Below are 17,953 nucleotides of genomic sequence, written 5' to 3' on the forward strand. Positions count from 1 at the left end.
AGAACACAATCCAGCATGATAAAAGTCACTTGTGAAGCCAACTTTGTGAATCTTTTTCTCCTGTGCTCAACAGGTTACGTCCAGGAGGAATTTCTTCATTCATAGCAGAAGCTACAGTCATATCTCTTGTTTATAGGCATATTGTTGATACACACAGCTGTAACTGTACAGGATCACTGGACTGTGAAAAGGTGAACTGTTTACAAAGTGGATTTGAAATACGAGCATTGCTTTTAAATGAGGGCATTTAAAGAAATCAAGTTGCTTCTAATGACAGCTATAATTAACTGAAAGCGCTGAAATTTAACATGCAAAGAGTGACACCAGGACAAACAACTATTCATAACTCACCTAGAATCCTCCTTTTCATCTTTCTCTTCCTCGTCCTTCTTTTCCTCGTCCTCTTTTTTCTCTGATTTTTCAGATTTGTCCTCTTCGTTTTTGTCGTCTGACTTGTCTTCTTGTGAGGGACGTGTTATTTGCTGGAGACAAAACACAAAGGGAAAATATTGAGTTGTTTCTCCTTGAAACATGAAGAAAAAGGTCAATGTGTTGATTAGTAAAAGTGCTAAAAGTACCCACAAACCAAGCAGTGCATACTACTCAGTCCTTAGTGATGTCAGTGTTTTAATTCAGATGTAAAAACCTGTCCTGTAACGCATTTTAAAAGGTCAACAACAACAAACAACCACAAGTATTTTTTAAAGGGCCATATGCTAATTAATCTTAGATCAGTCTGATATGATACAGAATATACCACATACACTGATGTCAAAGCTTTAACCCGCCACACACCTTACACACCTACAACCCTCCTGACATTCACACACTTCCTGCTCCAGCTTTATTACATTTTATTAAGCAACTGCCATCTTCTAATGGTATAGCACTGCTTGCACTGGCCCTGTGAGCCCAGAGGACCGTCTACATCTCTACAACAGACTATGGGCCTAAACAGTCTGCTTACATAGTGAGTTTGATAGCACACAGACCAGAAGAAAAAAAAAAAAAAAGATTTTTTGTATTAGTAGTATTAGTATGATTTTGGTAGATAGTGCGACTGTGATATGAGATATGTGATATGATATCATTTTTGTATTTCATACATTTTTATAAAATATAAAAATGATGATTTTGTTGGTGTTGTATCAAACAATAATGTTAATTACGTCTGGAGAATAAGATTGGTAGGCAGGGGCACCTCTGTAGCACTTGTGTAGCACTTAGTATTTATGGGATGTTATGACACATTTGACTTTTATCAAAAAAATAAATAAATAAAAAATTTGCAGCTCTTGCACTCTTGAATATTGCAATTTCGATAATATTTCAATTAATTGTGCAAACCTATATGCTGCCATCTGGCTCATTAGAAATTCTACTTTCAAATTGCTTTTCAGTTTTCACAATACCAAAGAAACAACCAATATAAAGACCAGACAGAAGATGAAGAGATGAGTTGCATACTCTGTGCAGATAGGGTTAAGGCTATGCCATATTTGGATGATCTTCACACAGTCCAGTATCTGCAGAAACATGTGAAACACAAACAAACCACACTGCAGATACTGATCTCTGGTCTGTCCGCCTTAACTATAAAATTATGAAATTTGGAGTGTGGCCAGTCTCATGCCTTATTCGTCTCAATAAATGAAAAAGAGAAAAGAGCTTGACCATAAGCCTCATTATGAATTTTACACCACACTGCAACAGATAAAAAGGTAGCAAGCCTTAAGCTGAAGAGAAGATGATGTTAGTATTTCAAAATAAAAAAAAAGGTTGGAGGTTGAGTTCAGATCGATATCACTGACTACATAAGCAGAGTGGAAACATCATTCAAAACTGAATTTAAAAAAAAAAAAAAAAAAAGAGGGCCGACAGAGAGATGGAGGGCAGAGAAACATTCTTTATCATCACTGCTGGCGCGGTACACCACAGAATGCTTCCTCCTGCCTGTTCCATGAAAGCGCTGTGCTGGAACAAGTCTGGCTATGCCAAGCCAAACATCCCATGCTGGTACCAGATGGGGCCAAGGAATGTGCTTCACTCAATGGTAAAGGCAGAAGATATGGACTGAGGCAAAGAGAAGGAAGACAGGGGTACAACATTAAAAAAAAACAAAAGCAGGGATTTGGCTGTCTGTCTATTTTACAACAACATTGCTCTGCACATGAGGAGTCTGGCCACCATATCAAAATAATAAAGCCTGATACTGAAAAGCTTGACAAGTCTCTAGAAACAGACAGTGAGCAGCTGTCCCAGTAGATTATTAGTCAGCCTTAGCTGCTCAGATAGTAGCTGTTTTCATGTCTGTGTCTCCTGACTTGCAGAATTAGTGGCTGCTGTAGCCAGCTCTAACCAGAGACAGTCAATAATTAGAGGATTTTGCCTTCTAGGAGTGGAGTGACATGACTCGCAAAATCAAATCAACAATATACAAAAGAAAACTGCATGTGATGCTATATTAAGTTTACCCCATTTACTTCATATTAGGCTGTTCAGTTCACAGCCTTCCCTTCATACCACTTAAATCAATTGTAGACAAAACTGGAAAATTTGATTTGTAGTTGATGTCTTCACTGTTTATTTGTCAAGACTGTTGCTTTGAAGCTACTTCTGCATTTACTTTTTGATGGAGCTCAGAGGTCTCACCAGAATAAATCTGATGGTGCCGTCCATTTCAAAAGTGTTAACCCATATTTAGGATATTGCTCGTTAAAATGGCTTGAGAATAGTTATGTAACAATATTTTGGAAGTGGTATGATGGTTATACAGCGCAGAGTGATGATGCAGCTGCATTGTTCAATTCTGTAAGGAAAGCCCTGCAGAGTCAGAGCTGAGATTGTAGGTTGATGTATACAGACAGGATCGCGTCAAACTTGGATTGGGAATTAAATTCCTGACTCGTTTCCTGCCTGCAGCAGTCTGCAAGGAATGTTTTTGGCACTCAGCAATTCAGAGACCTTTTTGCAGAGGAGGCCAGTCTGTTTTAGGGGCAGAGTTATTCTCCCCCTACATGTCCTTCACTGAGATGCTGTTCTGGTTGGGTCTGGGAGCGCTCGTGTTTGCTTTGGAGGTGGTCAGAGAGCCGTGGCATTCCTGCCTCTTCTCCCACACTGTGTAAAGAGCCTCTACACAGATGTTCTCCAAAAGTCAATGAGGCCCTGTGGTTCTGTGGTTCTTCAGTGTTTTTAAATGAAGCTCTTTCCTGACCTGGCTTGAATATTTTGAGAGTTTTAATTTCTCCCCTCTTTTGCTGATTCACAAGTCCTGTTTGATTTAGGAAATGACAGAGCCACAAGTCAATCTTCCCTTTCCTACCACAGAACTTCGGCCACCAGAGGAATCTCTCACTCTTGCTTCAAGCAGTTTCACTGAAGGAACAGGGAATTAAAAAAATGACTAATTATTACACTAATTATTACTGTGCATCACCTCAGTCCTTAAAACTCATTACAGTAACTGCCATCATTCAATGACACAGTTAGCATTAGCAGAAACATTCATGTAAATGAATGTTTGAAAGGAGGGAAAAAAAGAAAAGAATAGGGAATGAGTTTAAAATATTATACTTAACAGCAGCTTTTTAATTTGTGGTGTATAGCTTGCTTTCATTTTGGATGAAAATGTGCAATCCAGCTGACAGTGTTCATGATGGAACAATTAACTGTCAAAAATAAGGTAAAAAACATTACCCACAGTTACCCTGGTTACAGGGAGCTCTGCAGGGAAAGAATAGCTCATCACTGGTGCTACAAACCAATGATATCTACTTCACTGCTTGATAAACTTTACTGCCAGGCAATTAAGAGAGGGGCTCTCAAGATGGGGGGTGCATTTTGCCTTTATGAACCCCAATAACAAAGAACAAACGTGTGAAAAGAGTTGTATATTGTTGCTCACCCTATACATACTGATCACATATACCAATATAAAACCTTTAGGATAATTTCATAACTGTTTTTAACAAGTGTTTCCAGTATGATGCACAACCTCAAAAGTCAAAACAGTTCAAAGTGGAAAAAGGTGGCTCAAAATCAAGGCAAATAAATAAATAAATAAATAAATAAATAAATAAATAAAATATCATATTTTATTACAATATCATGGCTGATGCTTTTCAGCTACAGGCTCTCATCAGCACAAAATGGGTGTGTGATGATAATAAAGGGCAAAAGACAATAAAGGTGTGCAGCAGGCTACTCCCAGCTAAAGTACACTCAAAAAAAATCAAACAAAATTTTCAAAATATCTTTGAAAATAGAGCTTTATGTCATATTCATCTTTTAATGTTTAAAATGTTGCACTAACATTTGAATAGTGTGTTTGTATCCCATTCTGGCATTTTACCACAAACACATGCTCTGGATGTTTGTCAGTGTTCTGCTCTTCTGACGAATGTGTTGTGTTAGCAAAAATATGGCCTGTAGCGTAGGTGTTTTAGTACATTAGATGAGATCAAACTTAAGAGATGGCTGTGGTAGAACTGGATTTTTGCAGGACTGCAATGCAAGTTGTCATATCTGCCTTGCTCTCTTTTCACGATACAGTTTTTGTTTCACATTTTGTCTTCAAGTAAAAATGGCTGACGAACAGAAAAGCAGATTCTTTTTTTTCCCATAGACAAAAACAGGATCCATAAAAATGTCAGAGATGATCACAACAATATCCTTATATTGGTCTAGATATATGATGTCTGTTTTACAGCTAATTTGTTTCAGAAATCAAATTGCAAATATTGACAATTCTGTAAACTGATAATAACCACATCTCTAAAATATGACTAAAGGGTGTCCTGGTGAACCAGCACTCCAGTACAACTACCAAATTACTGCAACTTTATGCAACAACTGTACGATCTGCCCAACAAAACTAAAACGGCAAAGCCAAAATAATCTAACTTCTAACTGGAATAAGTAAATACTTTTTCTCCTCAATAGTGGAGCCCTAGAAGGTCACTGGAATAAATATGAAAGTTACAGCTTCAAGTTATAACATAATCACTGAGGGGCCGCCTCTCCCTTGGCTATAATGTAGATAAATATTACACAGTGACATTCATTATGAAGACCATAAAAAAGAAGATCATAAAAGGCCACACTGTATTGCAGCTGGTCCTAATTGGATCTCCATATAAACAGTCTAGTTCAAACATTGCCAAACCTGCACAAAAAATGACTAATAAGTTGAAAATGTTCCTTTACTGCAAAAAGTCTGTTGTTGAGACTTTTGTTTGAAAATGTGGAGCAAGTAGCAGAGATACAGAGATGCTGTGTTCCTGTCAGAACAGACCAGCATGAGCAAGAAGACAAGGAGCAAGTTCTACAAGGAAATGGCTGCAGACACAGTGGGGAATGTGGCCTATGAAGGCTTCCACGTGAGTGTGTATTATGTGCACTGAACTGATGTTTACTGTTTTTTTGGGGTGTGTGTGTGTGTGTGTGTGTGTGTGTGTGTGTGTGTGTGTGTGTGTGTGTGTGTGTGTGTGTGAGAACAAGCACATCAAGTCAAGAAATATAGAGCCAGTGTGTCTAATGCCTCAAACTGCAATCTAAAAATATGAAATAAAAAATTAATTCCAACATTTTGTCATCTCAAAAATTCATATGCCATATCATGGAGACATATGTACATGCATGACCACACTGCATTGGCTCGACTGTTAAACTAAAAACCATGTCTGCACATGTCCTAGAAAAACTGCCCTAAAATAGCTGAGTCTGACTGCTTACAAGGCTCAAGTAAATATGTAGGCTAAGAAACGAGTGGCCCGAGCAAAAGAGCAACAGATACTATGACACAAACAACAAAAGAAGAAACAGGACAACGGAAACAAACTGACTGACTGTGGTATCAAGTAGAAAGAAAAACAAATCTGTGGTTTCAAAGCAAGTGACATACCTGCAAGCTCATTTGCTGGTCATAAAAAACCCTTGCTCTGCTGTGAGCCACAGCTTACTGGTGTTGCAAATGTGAGTTTACCCTCCAGTAGTTCCATAGCGGTGGTAACGATAGCAGTAGAGGGGCAGGACAGCACCATAGCAGAGCTCCTTAGAAGGGCTGCCGGGCCACGGCACGGCCGCACATATTCCAGGAAAGCGTGTCATCAGGCCGCTTAAGCCGCCCAAAGAATTGTCCATCTCACATGCACGCACTAATCTATGCAGGGTCACTCAAGGTAATCCCTGCCGTGCACTCCTCTTTGATTGGCACTCACAGCAGCACAGTGAGTTTTTTGGGCCTGTCAGATGGCTGGGCTGTACCAATTCAGCCGTTTCATAGAGGGGTGACTCTCTCTCTCTCTCTCTCTCTCTCTCTCTCTCGCTCTCTCTCTCTCTCAGAGGAATAGAAGAAAGAGGAAATGGAAAATGAAAAAAAACAACAAGCACACACTCAACCAGATAAGCTGCAAGCACCGACTCTGCCTCGCTGAGGGTTTTTTTTCACTCAGTTTCACTCACCCTACATTCCTTTGCTCTTGCTTTTGCTAACTCTGTCCTCCTTCTCTCTTTAATGACTCACTCAAACTGCAGTTGTCAAGTCACACCAGTAGCTTGGAAATCCTGATGTGCATTAGTACAAATGGCAACGAAGAAAAGCAATATTAACATCCTCAACAACGACAAGACAGTTTGGAAAAACTGGAGCCAGTGAAGCAACTGACCTAAATCTTAAGACAATGATAGAGACCATCCTATACCCACTTACATACATTTAGTTCCAATCGCACAAAACGTATGTAAGTGTAAAAGGAACCACCTTTAGCAGTTATGAAACATGACATAAGCACTGCACAACAGCTGCTGAACTGAATCTTGCATGAACACTGACAGCCTGTTTGTGTGTCCCCCGTCTCTTACACAAAACTCACATTGTTACTCAAACTTAAAAAAAGCAATCTGCAACTGATCCACCATACCAAATGACCATGAACTCCAAAAACACACAGAGAGAGTCTTCCATAAGCTCACAAGCTGCTGATATAGAAAGACCACCGTCCACACTTGCTTGGCACTACGTGTCACAGAAATGGACAAGTCCTCTCTCAACTGCTGGCAGGTCCAAACTAACGGCAGGTCAATGATCCATGTCACTTGGTAAAATAAGCAGAACCATCTTTGTGTTTAAGAAGCAATAATGAATCCTCCTATGTAAAGAAACAGTCTACAACCAGCCCATTGTGTCACACAGTAACAGAGACAGAATGTCCTCTTCAAGGATTGTGGCATCAGTGAGGTGAAGGAGACAACATCAACCAGAATGAGTGATATTAATGTCCCTCAACACAGGCTTGGGAGGTGGTGCATCTATTTGTCCTGATTTTTGGTGTAAAGACAATAATTGCATAATGCCCTGAAGAGCACAACAACATATCTTCATAGCTGTAACTTTGTCATTTTCACACAATTTTCCGGTTTGTTTCTGATCTTGATACTGTCACAAATGCTTCTTTGTAGAGACCAATGCAGCAGACACAGCAAGAGGATCAAACAGACTCCTCCCATCAGCTCCTTTTGCATTCGTTGATAAATATATAATTATTTCACTTCCTTTGCATTAGTTGTTACTGATTTTGATGAACCTGTCCAGTTCAGTAATGCTGCTACAACTCTTGTTTTTGCTTCTTCTGCTTTTGTATTATTATTATTATTATTATTATTATTATTATTATTATTTAAAAAATTATAATAACATGTTTCTAACCATGAGTGTGTCCCAAGTTTCCCTATGTTCTGAACGTCACCTTTGACCTGGCCTGGCCTTTTATCTCCAATGTGTGTGTGTGTGTGTGTGTGTGTGTGTGTGTGTGTGTGTGTGTGTGTGTGTGTTCGTGTTCTGCTGAGTTTGCCCACAGGAGCAGAACATGGTACATCATAATTCTGGGTGTGTGTTTTTTATTGGATTTGAAGAAGGCCAACTAACAATTAATTTCATGATTGATTAAATTGCTGATTCTTGATTAATCAAGTGACTCTTTCATTTATAAAATGTCCAAAAAAAACAAAAAAACAATGAAACAATTTCCTAAAGCCCAAAGTGACTTCTTTAAATATTTGTCAGCTTTTCTTTTGGCCAGTTTAACAGTTTTAAAATATTAGGTTTAATATAAGATAAAAACAAAATAAAGCCGCTAATCCCCATGATTGAGATGTTGGAGGGAATGAATGCTGCTTACTAATAATTCAAGAAAAGGTGGGGAGAGCCCACTCTGCTTCTTGTTTCACTCACACTGACCCATGAATAGTGCCAGCAATGTGGATGCCAAATTCTTACCACTTAACACTATAGATAGGTGTGGCGCATGTGGTGTAAATGTAGTAGACACACAGAGTATCTGTCACAAACAAAATGTGAGCAAACACGAAACAGGTGTGGCAAAAAGAGTCAGATAAACCAGATTCTGCAAACTGAGCGTGTGAATCAATGACATCTCACAGCCGCATGACAGAGCTGACAGAGTTGACTCACTACTTTGTCATCTTCAATACTTGAATGCCCTTTTATTCATTAGGAGAAGCCATCTTTGTATCATTTCAAGGAGCCTTCATTTGAGAGAGAGACACTAGGGACAAACAGTTAACAGATATTTCAAAAAGTCTGAGGTTTACCTGGTTCCTTCCTCTCCGTCTCCCATAATTTCGTCTCACCAACGTCTTGTAGTTGTGGTTCTTCTTGGTTAAGTAGTAGTACAGAACACAGTCAGCAACACACTGAAACAAGAAATTGCAACATATTCAGCAGCCGTTGGTTTCTTTTCATATGGTTACATATGAAATGTCCACATGTATTACTCCCACTGTGCAGTACAATATCACAATCAATATGTTAATGATAACTTTCAGAGGCATAAACCACACACTGAATAGGTTTATAATTATCAAGATGGATATTAAGAGTTGGTATGTATAGAGAAATACCCTGTAATTAATAAATCAAAATAAGCTGTTCTTAAAGGGTTTTATGATAAATGCTCAAATAATTAAAGCCAAATACTTTATTCCATCATGTTGGACTCAACTACAACAATGATAAAAATTTCATATTTTACTATAAAAAAATGATCATGATTTTGAGTCCATAGGTCTTTAATATTACCAGCGAAAAGATCAACAACACTAAATCTTGCTATATATTCTAAAAAAAAGTGGCACATGTGAAAATACGAGCAGCAGTTTACCTTTCTCTCTAGATAAGAGGCAATCAGGCCAAAGTTCTTGGGGTGTTGGACGAACCTGCGAAGAGACGCCAGCTGTTAATCATGTGCTATGGCCAAAAATACATCAGTGCAAGTGCAAGCTGGCATTAAGGTCTATAAACCATCTCTGCACTCAGGATTTACGGGGGCAAACTGTGACTCAGGCATGTTCTGCCACCCACTAAACTAAAACAACTTACTTCTCCTTAAAGATCTCCTTCTCGTGTTCGGTCCAAACATTCATGAACTGTCGGGCTTTGTACACCTTCATTGGGTCATCCATCAGACCGTTCATGTTGATAAACTTCACTCGCCTCTGCTCTGAGTCGTACATCATGGGAGGGATGACAGACAGCTGTCTCATCTGTTTCTCATTGTTCTGTGGAACATGGACAGAGAAAGCAGCCATAGTTACTCCAACAGAGAACAATCTCCCTTGTTCCATAAATCATCTCTCTACTTTAAAATCTGCTCCAAGCCTTATGCAGATTATATATAGTCAAGATGATGAAGTAAGACAAATGCTACAGGGATCTCTACCTCTTCAAAAACACAAACTAGTCTCGTCTGTGTTTGGGGTATCATTTCTTCACTGTAGCATATTTCAAAGGCTTTACAGTCAGTACCCACCTCCTGCTCAGAAAGACCGTCGATGATTTCAGAAATCTCATGCTCACTTCTTGCAATTGTTGCAGAGAGGCCTGTTCCTCTTTGACCAACTCTGTAGAAAACGGAACATATTGTGTTACAAATGTTAAAACCTTACAAATGTAATAAAATGTTGTATTACATTTGTATGCCATGCAAAGACGGTATTTAAAATTTCCAAGCTTTCAATGACTTATTCACAGTTGTTTCCTTTCCAATCAAAACCAAACTGTTAACAAACAGAATCACTGTACCCATTATTAATGAATGAAAGTCTCTCTGGCTAGTTATTACTTGCTTCCTCCTTCATGGTCGAGCAGTCTGCATAAACTGTGCTGACTTGCAAACTCTCACTCGGAGGTTTCAGTGAAGGCACAAAGCATCAGCGCCAGCAACAACCAGACGCTGGACCCTGACCCTGTCTACCAGCCTTTTCCAGAGCCACCCAGACAGCCGGTGTCTCTGCCCAAAGTAGGCCACCACACACCACCTAGTGCCCTCCATTTAAGTGATAACAGATATCCTAAAAATGGAGGAGACTATTTTAATGTCTGGGTGTGGCTGCAGTTGTTGTCAACATTTTTAATCCATCAAAAGATTTCCAGAATATGATTTCACTCTAGTCCCTCCATCTTTGAGCACCTTCACATATACAGAAGATCCTTCAGTGTTTTAAACACTGAAAAATTGTGTTTCAGTTTCAGTCCTGTGCTGTGATGGCACAATGTACTGCTAACAAAATGGACACTTCTGCATGAGACACAAGGAAGAGATTGTACTCCGCTCAAGGCCTCCATCAAAAAATCTGCTCCTGTAGAGCAACAGGTTCCAGCTCAGTTACCTGTAGTAAACAGAGATAGTGCTGGGCTATAAAACCACAATAACAGACATGTCAATATTTGTTCTAAAATAAATATAACTATAAATTAATGTATAATTTCTCAGAGAAATAGACAGAGATGCTGCTATCTTCAAGTATAGGTCATGCAGCACCACATAAAGCAAATCAGAGTACAAATTATTTCCTTCCACCAGCCAAGTATGTGTCTGTATGAGATATGTAACAATTAGTCAATCAACAGAAAATTCAGGAAACAGTTGTGATAATTAATTAATTGTTCAAGTAATATATTGAGGAAAAATTTTCAGAAAAAGTCACTGATTCCAATGCGAATATTTGCTGTTTTTCTGAGATTTCTGTGATAAACTGAACATCTGTGGGTTTTGGAGTGTCGGCCGATAAAAGTGGGCAGTTTAAAGATGTAAAAATGGGCACATGGAAATTGTGATGAGGCATTCTTCGCAACTTTTTTGACACAGACCAATCAATTATTCTGAGAAAATAATTTGCAGTTCAATCAATACTGAAAATTGTGGTTTGTGGCAGCCCTGGTCTGTATGGAAACAAAGTCGCCCCCTTTCCAGTGTAAACCAATACACATCACTGAGATGAGGAGGAAGATCTTAGAACAAATGTATGAATTGTATCAGTGTGATTCTGAACAAAGAACCAATCACAGCCACAGGTAAATACTGTTACCTCTGGAAGCGCTCCTGCTGCTCCCTCTGCTTGCGGATCTCAGGGAATTGCCTTTCATAGTACTCCCGTGTTCTGCTCTCCTTGGCTTTGCGTCTGGGATTGTTCTCCATCCGCTCTACCTTCTTCTCCCACGCTTCCATCAGCTGGTCATAGCGCTGGCAGATCTTCTGTTCCTGTGTACACACCATGAAAAACACATGACTGTGACACAGATTAAACGGGCATCTTCTGATGCTTTAATGTCACACTGGTGTAGATTACTTAAAATAAGTGCTATTTTGATTTTTTTTTTTTTTTTTTTAAAAACATTGTCCTAAAGAAGTACAACTGAACCCAAATGAGCACTATTTATATACAACAGTTTGCTGGAGGTACAGTTGGTGGTCACTGAAGAGAAGAGGCAAAATAGATGCAAATAATGGAAACTATTAAAATCTTACTATCAGGTTAATTATCAACAATGACCGTGACATTTGTATTTTCTATAGGCTCTGTAGGTTAACATGAATTTATCAGTGCATGTATTATTTTCACACGTGTTACAGTTTATCTTTAAAAGTGAACATAAAAACTAAAGTAACCAACTACAAAAAGGCTGCAGAAGCTTGAAGTGAGGGCAGAAGAGGTGAGGGTGTGATTGCTGCTCAGGAACTGACTGTTTGTTGTGGGTTTGTGTTTGTCTTTCAAATTGCCTAATTCAGTGTCCTGACCCCAGCACAATTTGTTCTGATGCAACTATCCTGTTTACAAATAGCTTTCACAAGCTCATTGCCATTTTGTTACAGACACTTACTTTTCAGCAAACACATGCAAACACTTAATGTAGCAAAAACTCAAACTCATTTCCAGAGGCACAAGAGTTAAAATGTTAAGTGAAAATATGGAAAGACTCCTGTATTGGGAGGACAATACACCCTCATTTCCACTCTCTGCAGCAAGGGACAAACAATTCACCTTCCTCTTGGCACGAGGTCATGTGCACTCTGCCATTGTTCAGAGTCCAAGAGGTCTGTCTGACCCTGACAGGGAACAGCCAGACAAAGGTGGGACCCACTGAGCCATTGCATTACAAAAAAAGATCCAAGTTTTTCAACATGGGGTGATTCAGAGGTATTTAAATCACTGGTTGCAGATAAGAAAGACAGAAAGACAGTCGCTTGACCTATGCACTGCTCAAATCTGTTCTTTGATGTGACTATATTTATTATTCTGTTCCATATAAAAGCACTTATTGGCTCACACAATACTTTTTAACAAACAGGGGAAAACTAGGCGTTTCCCATTTGGTAGGATGCTCACCATACTTGATGCATCGCAACGTTAGCCAGTTGGTCCAACAGTTTAGTTGAGACTGAAATACCACAACAACTATTGGGTGGATTACAAAGAAATTTTGTGGGCATTCATGCTTCCCAGCTCACATGATTTTTCTTACTTTGACTGTAGTGCCACCATGAAACATTTGAGGTTTTAAGTCAAATGTCTCAACAACTTAACTTTCATCATCAGGCCTAAATTAAATTGGACCATTTCCCGGGTTTATCACCAAATATCTATAAGACTAATGACATTCCCATCGACCTCTACTGTACCTTGTTTTTAATGCTAATTAGCGAATATTAATGGCTGCTAATTAGCCAAAGCAAATTGCTAATTACCGTATTTTCCGGACTATAAGGCGCACTTAAAAGCCTTTAATTTTCTCAAAAAACGACAGTGCGCCTTATAATCTGGAGCGCCTTATATATGGATTAATTCTGGTTGTGTTTACTGACCTCGAAGCGATTTTGTGTGGTACATGGTGCTCACGGCGCTCTGTCAAAATGTTTTAGTACGACTTTGGTAAACTACAAAGCCGCACCGCTTGCAGCATTACGGCTATCGTAGTCAGGAGCGTCGCAGAGTAATACATGCTGTGCTTCACCATAATATTACAGTGTGTGTGTATAAGGACCTATAAGGAGTTATTGTGAATACGCTAACGTTTGATTTAGCGGTATCACTGTGTTTTTTTTACGTGTTACAACTGAACAAGGTTGGGAGTTACTGTGAATACGCTCATTAACGTTTGAACAATGTTGAGAGTTATTGTGAACGCATTTAATAAAGTTTGACTTACTTATCTGAATGTTTTGTTTCGCTTAATGCGCCTTATAGTCCGGTGCGCTTTATATATGAAAAAAGTTAGAAAATAGACCATTCATTGACAGTGCGCCTTATAATCCAGTGCGCCCTATAGTGCGGAAAATACGGTATACCAAACAAAGATGGTAAACAAGGTAATAATTATACCCGCTAAACATCAGCATTTAAGTAATGTCATTGTGAGCATTGTGAGCATGTTAGCACGCTGATGTGAGTATTTAGCACATAGCACACCTGTGCCTAAATACAGCCTCACAGAGCCACTAGCATGGCATCAGACTCTTGGTCTGGTTAAGGAATTAGTTTCACTGCAGCCCGCAATTTCTAGATTCACATTACATGCACACAGACCTACAATTAACAAAAGCTTCTTATTTTAAGAATTATATAAAACCAGCATTAAATGTTCACTGAGCTCCAATATTTAGCTTTCTGTCCAACAACATGAACGAAAACAAGTTCTGAGCAAACAAATGCAGTTAGAGTGCTTACGCATTAAATTATGACTACATTCTCTTTGTGTCCGACTAAGCTATACACTGTCTTGTGCCTGCCTTCTTCTACTTATATAAAAACCCATAATTAGTTGAATTTGTGCAAAGTACCCAGACTTTGCACAAATTTAACTCAGTACAGAGTTTCTGGTGTGTCTGGTGTGTTAATATTCTGTAGCTTCCAGTTAAATAAAGAAGATACCGTCGAAACATTTTAAATTATCCCAGTAATATTTCCCCTTATCAGTTGAAGTCATCTGAGTGCAGACGGCAAGGTGTGATATGACTGTTACAGTGGCCGTGGGAATGGGTGGCGCCACTAATGTTGTGTCCAGACCATAAACAGAAATACCTGGAACTTGGTCTCTGAACAGCAGGGACACTTACCCTTTGTTTCCGAGCATGATTCCTCCTCTTGAAGAACAAAATCAGCTTCTTTCTCATGACCTGGTTGCTGAAATACAACAACAACACAAATTATTAAAGCACTTACAAGAAGTCATGCAAAACTGCACGGCACATAAAAAAGTCATGCACTTGTAGAAATCGCTTATTTCAGAGAAGATCAATCAGTGCAAAGCTAGTACAAAAGTGCCTTTGTAAATTAGAATATTCTGTTTTCCAACACCCCCACCAAAAAATATCATCAACATATCACTATTTATTTGCAATGAGGCAGACACAAAATACTGGGAAAACTTCTGTTTACTCATGATGGTGGCTGTGGGGAGATAACAGTGAGAGAGCTGACCCTGAGAGTGTGGCCTGTACGGCACATTCACACAGAGGTGGTGTCTGTCTTGATAAAAGACTGAGCCAGATGGTCCGCTCTCATCGTGCACACTGATAAGGGTTTTGTCCTAGACGGCATGACCTCCAACCCACATCACACACCTACTTTAAACACACCTAACGCAGACATGCGTACATTCTTTCGCTTCCATTCCCGATCACTCTCCATGGTGTCAGTAGGGCAACTCAATCAGGTGACTCAGCAATCAGATTAGACAGAGTTATCAGCTGGGTTTATCTTGCTGAGCTCAGCATTACCTCCAACACTTTGCTCAGCTGAGAGGGTTCCTACACTCTAACTGTGGCATGCATCATGCCTGCTGCAATGCTCTTGCCCTTTACAGCACCGACAGACACTCATAAAATGAATTTGTGGAACAAATATAGATACTCACGTCTTGATGTTGTCGTGGTACACCTTTGTGTCTGACGGCTGATTGTACAGGGGCTAAAAAAAGAAAAAGCAGAGGATTAATCCTTAGCTATTAGGCAAGCAGTCATTTCTAACTTGCCACTGAGTTCAGCATTACTTCTTCCTTAAAGCTCATGCAAGGACAGGAAAAAAAAAAAAAAAAGAAAACACATACCAGCTCGACCTTGGGACCAAGACCTTCCAGTATTTTATGGGCTTCTTCGGCTTTTTTCTAGAAAAACGGACAAGAGTTGACAACTTAAATACAAAACCTACTGAGAGTAAAGAGAAACTGCAATATGAACACTTTCAAAGACAAAACATTTTCACCTAAAAACATCACATCTCAAGTATAGTATCAGTAGTTGGCTAGAAAAGAAAGGAAAGCTTTAATTAAGAAAGTACCTAAATGTGGGGATGTATTGGTCAAAACATTTAACCCCTTTTACTGGAATTTAAATCATCCAATTAAGTTACTGATCATGGTATGATCTGTTATATAAAAAAGGGCAAAGATTTAAAAAATCAAAAAACCCTAAAATTAATCTTGATAGTATCTTAAATCTTGTATAAAATAAAAAATGGAAACATTTAATTTGCTCTTGAAGTATGAGCCTCTGCATTTTAGAAAAACAGTGAGCAGCTGCACCTGCCTGAAAGGAGCAAAACATGATACAGGAAAATAAATAAATAAAAAAACAGAAAGAAGAACGTTCCCACTGCAGCACAATTAAAATGGTTGGCAAAGACAGTTTTCCAGGATCAGTGCAGACTGTCAGCTTATTCAAGGCCATCACGACCATTTTCACATTTCATAAGCCTCTATCTACAGACTGAGACAAACAACCCCGCCTGCCAGAATAAATGCTGTGCACAGAGCTGGAGCAGCTACAGAGCCTAAAGGGTTAATAGCTGACTGAGAAGGAAGGCGTGTCTCAGCTGTCTCCTACCACAACACTGTCTGACAGACATGAACTGTAGTGACCTCCTTCAACACACACTCACTCACTCCCTTACTGTTCCGAGCAAAATATAGATAATGACTTGACTTTTATCTTCATTAGAGATTAATCTGCTGATTAATTATTTTCTTGATTAACTGATTATTCACTATATCTATAAAACATCAGAGAATACAAAAAAATGCCCATCACAATACTGTACAACTAGAGGTGATGAAATATCTCATTTTGTCTCATCAACCATCCAAAATAACCTATTTACTCCATCATCATATAAAACGGAAAATTAATGGATTATAATAATTCGAATTTTTCTTTTGATTGACTTATCAACTAATCATTGCAGCTCTAATGTATAAGAAATTGACCAAAAATTAAATGATTAAATTCAAACAAAAATATGCAGCAATAAATACGTCATTTCTTTCACTACTGCCTTCAAAACATCAATAATGCAAAAACCAGAAGGCATTACAACATATCCCAACAGGAGACTCACTTGAATATTCTTTCTGAAAACTGAAACATCACTATGCCAAATGCTGTTTTTTGACAGGAGCAGGATAGGCATACAGTGCTGAGCGGATATAGCTGCTCCACAGCTCCCACTGGTTCACTAGTGGAAAGCTTTAATGTGAAGAAGCAGTGGCAGGATATGGTGTCTTTGCATCGCAGTAACTTGACACAGCTCAGGTACGACTGAAAGTGATCAGTAAACTGTAAAATAAGGCTGATATTTGAAAGTAATAACATGCATGTTGGAGTGAAATTAAACTCCAAACGACAGAGATTCAGTTAGAAGCTAAAAAAGCTATTGAGAGACAGACTTAAAGACTCATGTTCAGCCATCAGTTTGGAGCAAGATGACTGTCACTGGTCGGCCATGGTCACCATGGTTACCCCCCGCTGTGAGGACACAACGTGTTCTCAGCTTGGTGCTTCACTGCACAGTTTAAAGGTTCAATCAGGCCGATGGAAACACAAAAGTAACTTTTTCCAGCTTTGAGGCTGCATAGAGATGATTGCTAAAAGAATGGCTGCAACTGTTTAGAGCATAAACAATGTGAACAAAAGGAACAGAGGAGAACTAATGACTGTGTTGGTGTGTCTCTGTGTGTTTGCAGCAGATCACTGACCCTGTTCTCGTCGTAGATGATCTGGACTATGCTGCGGTGCTTGTGCTCCACTGGGGGAGGGGTCACTGGCTTTTCTGGCTCCACTGGCTTTGCTGCTTCCTCCTCCAGTTGTTGCTAAGAGACAACACACAACATGTTGACCAATAGAACACAATAAAAAGACAAACAAAATGCACACAGGGAAAATGTGGGGAACCTTTTCTTTTATACACGACCAAATTAAATATTTTGCATGTTTTTTATCTGTATTTATTTTCATACACAATAAATGGTAGAAAACAAAGATGCATCTACACAGCGTTGATCTGATCTTAGCTCCTGGTGTCTGAGGCCCATGCAGGCATTATCAGATTATTCTCTACAGGCTTGTTCAAGTACAGTTTTTACACAGAGGTTTCTGCCTTTGAGGCCATGCTGATACTGACAGACAAGCTGAAAGATCGTCTGGTTGGTCAATGTTTACAAGTTAAAGGTTATGTAAACTACCAGGTTACAGGGACAAGATTAGGAGTTCCTGAAATACCTCATATAAACAAATAAATAACGTATTCTCTCCTAGAAAAGCTTGGCTTACATTGCCATCTAATGAGACAGAATTGAAAAAAAGATAGAAGGAGAAAGACAGCT

The 17,953-nt window shown here is 39.1% G+C and overlaps 1 protein-coding gene across 8 annotated transcripts in view; it reads right to left on the reverse strand.

The window, feature by feature from the left end:
- The window catches only part of ncor1 (nuclear receptor corepressor 1), a 53,593-nt gene that overhangs the window by 25,070 nt on the left and 10,570 nt on the right, over positions 1-17,953 (reverse strand). For 7 of the 8 annotated variants that reach the window (XM_071460680.1, XM_071460684.1, XM_071460683.1 and 4 more), the window contains exons 6-15: positions 17,327-17,440; positions 15,404-15,460; positions 15,212-15,264; positions 14,412-14,478; positions 11,386-11,558; positions 9,828-9,918; positions 9,398-9,576; positions 9,180-9,234; positions 8,611-8,712; positions 352-482 (exon numbers count right to left, since the gene is read on the reverse strand). In XM_071460680.1, the coding sequence (XP_071316781.1) occupies positions 352-482; positions 8,611-8,712; positions 9,180-9,234; positions 9,398-9,576; positions 9,828-9,918; positions 11,386-11,558; positions 14,412-14,478; positions 15,212-15,264; positions 15,404-15,460; positions 17,327-17,440 (1,022 nt within the window). Of the gene's footprint in view, positions 1-351; positions 483-5,902; positions 6,222-8,610; positions 8,713-9,179; positions 9,235-9,397; positions 9,577-9,827; positions 9,919-11,385; positions 11,559-14,411; positions 14,479-15,211; positions 15,265-15,403; positions 15,461-17,326; positions 17,441-17,953 lie in introns of those variants that run through there. The other variant, XM_071460686.1, reaches the window with a different exon arrangement.

Source organism: Trachinotus anak, unplaced genomic scaffold (genome assembly GCF_046630095.1).
Source record: "Trachinotus anak isolate AG129_WGS33_773 ecotype Australia unplaced genomic scaffold, CSIRO_AGI_Tana_v1 ptg000024l, whole genome shotgun sequence".
Taxonomy (NCBI): domain Eukaryota; kingdom Metazoa; phylum Chordata; class Actinopteri; order Carangiformes; family Carangidae; genus Trachinotus; species Trachinotus anak.